This window comes from Crocodylus porosus, unplaced genomic scaffold (assembly GCF_001723895.1).
Source record: "Crocodylus porosus isolate Cpor-Errol unplaced genomic scaffold, CroPor_comp1, whole genome shotgun sequence".
Classification (NCBI taxonomy): Eukaryota; Metazoa; Chordata; order Crocodylia; family Crocodylidae; genus Crocodylus; species Crocodylus porosus.
In genome coordinates, this window is record NW_017728926.1 from 17,369,945 (window position 1) to 17,378,712 (window position 8,768).

At 43.0% G+C, this 8,768-nt stretch overlaps 1 protein-coding gene across 2 annotated transcripts in view; it reads right to left on the reverse strand.

Annotated features, from left to right (window-relative positions):
• LOC109314445 (arginine-glutamic acid dipeptide repeats protein-like) overlaps positions 1 to 8,768 on the reverse strand; it is a 189,383-nt gene that overhangs the window by 39,060 nt on the left and 141,555 nt on the right. The window contains exon 7 of one of the 2 annotated variants that reach the window (XM_019541625.1): positions 480 to 545. The exons of the other annotated variant lie outside the window; for it this stretch is intronic. Within the exon in view, the coding sequence (XP_019397170.1) occupies positions 480 to 545 (66 nt within the window). The remainder of the gene's footprint in view (positions 1 to 479; positions 546 to 8,768) is intronic. 2 annotated transcript variants of the gene reach the window in all.

An 8,768-nucleotide genomic window follows, 5' to 3' on the forward strand; every position in this document is an offset into this window, starting at 1 on the left:
CTGGGGGGGGGGAGGAGGACCTATAACCTTACTGATTTACCAGCCACCAACTCCTCATAAACCAAGGCATACAACAGGAAAAAAAATACAGACCCACTGTACTCAGCTATGAAATCTTTAGGGCTCAGTAAAAACTCTCCCTTTCACATGCTAATCTTTCCAAACTACTGCACAAACACACACTGCACTGCTCCTTGGGCAGAAAGTGTTCTGCACTGTCTGTCTGAACAGCACCTAGCAGGACGGGACCTGAACTTGGCTGAGTCATTACGGCAGTTCTGCAACCTGAAGGTTCAGCATCACAACCCACCATGTGACAGGTTTTACTCACTTTTTGCAGAAGCAACAAGAGATCCCAATGAGGCAGTCTAAACCACACACACAGTCAGCGGCAGGGATGGAACTTGAAAGTTTCCAAACCGGCCCCGAGCTTTGCCCAACCAAAGCATACCAACTCCTACTCACAGCCACAAACCTACCAGGAGTGCTGCTTGTCCCAAAATGGCAGTCCATCATCACCACCACAGGAAAGGTAGTGAAGAAATCTGTGTGGTGGGGGAGGAAGCAAAGGATGAATCAAGGGCTCAGAGAAACCAAAGAACAGAGCAGCATCACACACAAGAATAGAGAGCATTATATATCAGCAATAGGTGGCTCCGGGTATAGATGGAGACAATTCTACCTATCAGTACATATAGTGTTGATATTATGTGTTATGATGTAACTGGTCCATCTGTATACTTCTGGAAAGGATACGAATAAAAAGAGAACTGTTGCAACCTAAACCCTGATTTTGCTAAGTTGTATTTCTACAAAAGCACACAAATCTAACAGTTGTATTGTAACAGGTGATGCACACTCCTCAGATCCCCTGGCTTTTGAAGTGGATTAGCAGGCACCTCTGTCCATAGCCCCAAAAGGCATTCAATTCATTCCTTCTTTAAAAAAAATAAATAGTAGTTTATTCTGTGTTTGTAGAGCACCCAACGCAAGGAGCCTCCTCTGACTGCAGGATCTGGGTAAGCCCAACTTAATGGAGGTCTCCGCCACGTGCAAGTGCTTACGTAAAGGAGGATTACCAGCATGCCATTCTCAGCAGATTTTTGTTTTGCCAAATGCAACATTTTTGTTTGACAAGTATGTTTTGTTATGATCTAAGGGGTTTTCATTTCTTCCACCTCTGCTCGTTTAAATTAACCTGATACGCCTTAAAAACAAACATGGCCAAGCTTTCAGCTCCACGCTAGAGCCCAGAACCTTTCCAGACACCCCATTTTGGTTTTTAAATGCAAGTGATGAGGAAAGGCGTTGGAAAGACCACCCTGGACAAAAATCTTCTGTTATCTATGGCATAGGTATAGCATGAAAACTAGGGATGCAGACAGGGCAAGCAATTAATTGCCTCACTCCTCCTGAAGGAAGTACCCCCTGACAGTAAGGCTAGGTTCCTGCTAACCAAGAGGTCCACACAAGGTGGACACTGCTTCAGAAGTACCTTTCCAGAGCAACTTTTGGGGGCTGGACCCTATGATCTTGCGAGGTCCCTTCCAGCCCTAATGTCTATGAAACTTTTCACCCAGATTAAGGATGAGTCCTCAGCCAAACAAGAAGAATGGACAAAAATCATGCGCGTCCTGTAGCTTCTAACACTACACCAACCTCAGTTACTGACAAATCCTCGATATCCACCTATTACTGAACATTCACTGTTTCATTTCACCCTGACACTGTTCAAGGAGAGGTGGAAGGAACAAAGCCTTCCTGTGCTCACTGCACTCATCTGGCCTGGATGAGAGGACAACTCACAGCCCATTTGGTCCCTGGCCTCTGGTGAGACCGGCAGCCAGGCACTAAGTGCTGTTGCAATGCCAGCGTTTGCACACACGCTTATCTTCCAGGTAGGCCAGTGAACTGTCAGTGCGGCATCTCGTAGGTATATGGCCACATAGGCAATTACCCCCGTCCCAAACCATGCAGGCACTCCAGAATACAGTGCTTGCAAACAGCAACTGGAAAAGAGAAGTTACCACAAACCAAAAAGCACCATGAAGCACCGGTCCTTCTGCAGATGTGATCATTCCTGCAAGCTAACTGGCAAGCCAGAGGTCCATATCACACCAACGCTGCCCGCCGCACCAAGCTCTGCACCAGCTCAGGTAGTGCTCCAATAAGACTGCACTGCAGAATCGAGTTCCCTTCCCCTCATTTCCCTGAACACCCCAATGTCCCCCAACTTCCACTGATGACTCGCCCATCGGTCCGCCCAGTCATGCACGGAGACCTCCAAACCAGGTATCAAGCATTTACTGCATCTGATTAAGCAGGGACAAGTGGCGTTATTTTATACAGCCCCTCCTCTCCCCCGGTCTGCATTCTTACACAAATATTTCATTAGCCCAGTACAGCAGATGTGGGTGTAGCTCTCAAAACTGACACATGACAAACTTCTCTTAATGAAGATTTCTAAAGAGCAAGCCCACGTTGGAGACCGACATGGCTGCTTCACACAAATGCGACAGGCGCACAGAACTGTGCTATTTGCTTTTAGACACTTGAAGAAATAGCATCAGAAGTATCATTTGCCCAGGCAAACAGGCTCTCAATCAAAACAAGTTCCACCCACCTTCAAGGCAACCAATGGCTGCCGATCTACGACCCTCCCTGCAACATTATCTAAACAGTCTCTTGCAGGCCCAAACATTTCCTACTAGCCACATAGACAAGGCTGCAACCCGCAGACTGGCTCTGCAGCTCCCTACAGACGTGCCATAGACTTGGCGTGCAGAGAGCGCAAGTGAAATTAAAACTGCACCAGGAGGGGGGGAGGGAAGGGGGAAAAAAAAAAAAAAAAAAACCCCGATCCGCACAGCTTCAGCATTCAGGTCCGTGCATCCCTGAGCCAGTAGATACACTGCTTTCATGCACCAAACATACAGCTGCACAGCGAGGCTGACGTGATTATAAGGTTCTGAAGAACATGCAAGAATAATGAAATGATTTCATAAACATTGCAGAAGTCAGAAATAGCAGCAAAAATCATCACTGGTTAGGGAGGCCAGAGTGATGTAGCCTACCTGCAGGGGCTGAATGGATCATCCATGACTATGACAGGCTCTGGTGGGTTTAGATGTATTCCTGAACCTCTACTTACAGCTAAAACTCTGCCTTTTTCCACTCTAACAACTCAAAATGGAGGCACATGCAGTCTGAGAGACCTCAGAGAGCTTTCACTGAGCTTGTGCTATGACCTAAGCCTGCACGCACAACGCAGAAACTTCGCCCTCGGACTGACAGGACTGAGCATGTGCTGTGACCCTCCCTCATCCACACACTGTCTTACAACGCAATCAATCTCAACCCTGCTGTTTCCGTAAATAAAGCACAGTGAACAGACTCTGCAGCTTCTGCATACCAAGCTAGTGTGCGGGGAAGTGGGGCCTTGGCTAGGGGATCTGAGACGGGCAACGCCGGGGAACAAAACAATTCCAAAAGGCGACGGGTTTGCATTTCGGCATCTGTTTTACAGCTTACCCATAACATGGTGGCACAATTCACCAAAGATTAGGAAACCCACAGCTTTGCATTGCAATTTTGTTTTTTAAACAGAAAGTCTCGAATACAAATGACAGCCACTGTTAAGACCCATAAAAAGGGCAGACACCTCCGAACATTTTAATACGCAAGCCATTTGCCAGGAAGTAAAAGCAGCAAGCTGCCTTTTAAAGCCTTTTTCATTATTTGTCAGTCCGTAAGCATCTAGGTACTTTTAGACAGCACTCTAAAAGATCTCTGCATGCCACCATCACCTTCATAATAAGCATCTCAAGCCCCTTTACAAAGGTGATTGTGCCAACTTGAATTTTACCGGTAATGGCCGATTCTGTAACCAGAACAGTTATATAACAGTAAAAGGCCTGACGTGGGCACGGCTATGTTAATATAAAGGTGCCTCCTTGTAGGCTTGTACCACTACCATTATTCTCCCTGTGCAGGAATAGCTAACCCTTTATGAAATACCTTCATATCAATATACCTGCATCTATGTAGAAGAGGCAGGATGTTGCATCACTTTAACTATACCTTTACCTAAGTTGCTTGTTTAATCAAAGCTTAAGCATTATTCCCATTTTACAGATGGGACAACAGACACAAGTTAACAGGGTAGTAGCAGACTCATAACTAGAGCTGAGATCTCTTAAAATACTCCCTCCCTCCTCCTCTCTCTCTCAATTCTCAAGCTAACTTCATCCTTGACATTTCCTTTCCATTTGGCTACCAAAAAGAACCCGAGCAGAGTTTAAAAACAAAACCCGGAATTACAAAATGGGGGCCTAAAGGCAGCAACCAGGAAGATAAGGCACATACCGCATCCCACACAACCACAAAGGATGACCAGGACATTTTCTCTTAGAGGTTTTCCCCAGCAAAAGCCTTTGGATTTTTAACATCCATGCAAGGCAGAAGCATCTCAGCTAAGGTCTTATCCAGAAGACTTGCACAGAGTTGTGCATAAAATTCACTGTGCATCAATCCTGGAAGGATATAGGGCCAAGTTCACTTTGTAAGAATCTGAACCTCTGTCCCACCGTGTTTACTGCTCCCAGTGTCATCATTTCAACTGCACTCTTCCATCACTGAAATTAGTGGCAGTTTTTACCCTCAAATGAGTACACATCTTCAAAGGGGGTCACAGATGAAGTAACTCCCAGAGGCCCTCATCACTTAAAAGTATCTAAAGCTTTGAGACAACTTCATATCTCAAATTAAAATACTATGAAGGGCCTTTTTAAGACCCCAAAATTAAGGATTATGGCCTAGAAGTGACAACCCAATAGTGAAATTCATCTCTACTTTATATGTGTATGGGGTTCATCTTTTAAACAAAGCCATCCCAAAATACATTTACACCAGGTTCATCCGTGCTCCTTTCTACTGGCTCTGCAATAATGATTTCACTTAAACACAATTACCAGAGCTGTGTTGACAGCAGTTGAAGATGCTGATGCCCATTTAACTGGAGGAATTATTTTATTGCTATAATAAGTGGAGCAGTGTCTAAAATACAGGAAATGAGGAACCGGTTTGTGCTTCAGCTCTGCTGAAAACAGAATGAACATGATAAAAGAACATTTGCTAAATGGCTAGCAAACCAATTGTTAATGGGCTTTTTGTTTGTTTATTAAAGGATTCCAGGAATATAACAGAACAGGATCAAAACTAATTAAACTATTGCATAGTCTCCTGTTAAGCACTTCAATTACTGTTAAGACATATCCCAGTGACTCATTTATATGAAATAAAATCATGAGATTTGAAATTGCACAACAGAAATGCAATTCATATTTAAAACAAGATAATTTGGGGGAAATTTCACAGATACAGACTAGCACGGGATTATCACATAATGTCCCCCATCACAATCTCCCAGCTGGCTGCTTTAAAATACAGCTCCTAAAGACCACTAAACCGAACAAATTCCTCTCAGCCATTCCCCAACTTTTCTTGCAGGATGTTTTTCCAGTAGCCATTTTTAGCAAGTTGCTATATCTGGGTAACAGTTCCTCTCAGTACAGCACAGAAGTTCAATTCCTCTAAGGATAAAACAAACATACAGCACAGCCCTTTAGTCCAATGCCCAGCACTGTGACAAGATAAAAAGTTTGAGGACACTTATATTATTGTCCATTTTGTAGAAGGGAAAACTGAGGCATGGAAACACTGAGGTGATTTACCATCATGACTAAACTAGCTCACGTCTGAATGACATTTTGAATATACAGAGCCCATGAGTAAGCAATTAATAATATTTGTATTCATCAATGCAAGGTTTTATAATGAACCCATCATTATGGTATCCAAATTATCAGCTTTAAAGTAATCCAGGGCCTTCTAATGCAAGCAATGATCATTATCATTGTTCTAACACTGTGGTCCTCATCCTTGTTAATACTCAAGACACCTCCTGAGAAATGCCAGCTTTCACTCATTTCTTGACTATGGAAAAAAGCTGTCTGTAGCAAAGAACTCAGAAAGACAACAGGTCAGAATGCGCCTCGCCCTATGGATTCCTGTTGGAAATTTCTGGGTTTATCTTCTGAATCACAAGTAGATGTTCACACACTTAATTTTCTGCCACACCCTTAACAAGATCCCACAGCCCCTCAATTGACAATCACTGCTTTAACAAGGAACAGTACTTCGGACAGTGTTATCACAACATTACAGTTTCCAATAGCTTGTCCGTATTCCAGACCCACAACTAAGTGTATGACCAAACCAGTTACACATGCACATCTCAAGCACCTGGAGGAGAGGAGGAGATGCAAGAATACAGAATATAACACGGTGCTGGCAGAGGGCATAAAAGGCAAAGGCTGACTGATGGCAATGCTAACTTGAAAAGCACAATTTACTACCTTGGGGAGGCAAGGGTATGCCGCACCATTTGGGAGAAGATCATTCTGCCATAATCTGAAAGGTGGTAGTGTGTCCAAGTACTCACTCAAACAGGTATAACCTTCCCTATACATCTTCTGCGCCATATTTAATTTCCCATTTCAATATTTCTTTTTTTTTTTTTTACAAATGCCACGTGATTTATCTGTTGACGGTTCTGTTGCACTTTATGTGGCGTAAATTGTCACTAAGCTTTGCTAAACACGCACACAATATGAAAGCTCATTTTGAAGCTTTGATCCAAAGCACAAAGGCAAGTAAATTAAGAGCTAAGGTGATAATTTCACCCTTCAGACCTTCCACTGCATTAGACACTGTAATATGTATAGGATCAGACCTTATTTGGAGCCCTCAGTAATAACCAGACACAAAGTGAATTAAAGATGAAGACAAAGGAATAATGAAGTATTGCTTTGTGGCCGTCTCAACTAGCACTTTTAATGTTATTTTAAACATAGCAGGTGTTAAAAACCAGCTCCCTAAGAATCCCGTTTATGAGTCATAGTTCAAAACCGCTGATTTTATTTCTATATATTTACAAACAAAATGAGTTTGATTCCTCTCTTATGAGCCATTCAGATGGCATGATCAGCCAGGAGGAATCTTGCAGATGAGGCGTATTCTATCAACAAAATAATATTGATGTAAAATATAAGCTTGCGTGCTATTCATGGAGTATTTTAGCTACCCTTTTTATTTAAAGACAAATCTGTACAATTAAATTAGCATCATCACAAACTGAGTACTAGCATTTAGCTGGCTACCTAGTTTTTAAAAAAAATCTCAACCATAACTCCTTCATAATTTCTATTCCACTATCGTTTCACACTAAGATAGTTCAACTGTGATGATGTGCCCTAGTCAAGGCTGGAGATGTTCTGCTAATGAAATGCTCTAATGCATCCACCCAGGTGGCATGAAAGTCCATGAGGTCTGGTTGACAGCCTACCTTCAGCTCCTTTGAAAACCCCAACCCATGCATCCAAATAGCCCAGGCAAGCTACACTCCTATGCACACCACCAAACTGGGTCTGGAGTCAGAAACTTCTATTTCTATAGCAAAAGTAATGGTGTTGCAAGAGCACTGTAGCTATGGTGGGAACATAAGTGAAGCAAGATTTGTTTGATGTCTTTTATTGAACCAGGTTCACAGGCAGTCTCCTTTGAAAGAACATTTGTGCCCAAAAGGGTCTTTTCCCAACTATAAAACCGACCCAATAAAAGATATTACTTGTCTTCCTCTGTATTTTGGAGAGAGACTAAGGCAACACTTATCTGTCTTCTGTATCTTGGAAACTCGTGTATTTTTTCAAGAAAACACTATAAACACTTCTAACAAACTCTTTCTGCCCTAACAGGAAGGACATAGACACACACACAGACACTTAAAATTACCTCCAACTGATGCTCTGCTCATCTCTGACAACCCCAAAATAGAGAAGTGTAACACTATGGCAAGCAGAGAAGGGAGGAGAGGCAGAAGCTTCCCGAAGTTCGCTACAAGTCTCGCTACTACTAAAAGCATTTGAGAATCCTTCAAGCAAAATATATTCTGATGGGTGACAGTGTAAAAGCTTTAGATAAATAAGAAGGAAAAAGTGTCATCATCAGGAAAATAAACTAGTGCTTTCAGCCTGCACTGCCTGAATCCCAAAGGGTTGCGTTTGTGCTGAATTAGGAACAATTTTTTCCACAAAAGTCACCCCCCTACACACACTGTATTTATTTTATTCCACTCCATCTCTCTGCTTTGTGATTGTATCCTTATCATGTGGAAATTAAACAAATGTATTCAAGGCTGCTGAGATACTCCAAAGCCACACCTGCTTTTCTGCTGCAGGGGACATAATTACATTTAAATTAATACATATACAGTGAATATGCATTAGCTCACAGACATATTGTTCAGTAAGTAACAAAACCACTTAGCAATGTTTTTACAGTTCATCTCAAACTGGGCGCATTAGGGCTGTGAGAAACTTCAGTCCCCGATTCGATCCGGCCTGATTTGGTGGCCAAATCTCCGAATCAAATCAGAGGACCCTTCAATCTCTCTGAATCGAATCAGAACCCTCTGAACCGATTCAGAGAGATTTGAAAAGATTCGGACATAGAGACGGCTTTAAATGTCTTTTCTACTTACCTCTAGGTAGCAGGGGCTTGTGAATGCTGTGATGCTGGCGCGCATGGAGCGCCCCACAGAAACATGGGGGAATCGCCAGCGCACTCGGCAGCAGACCTGGAAGTGGACCAGAAGCACTTCCCATCCACTTCTCGGTCCACAAGGGAGCACACAGGGGCTGTCCTGCACC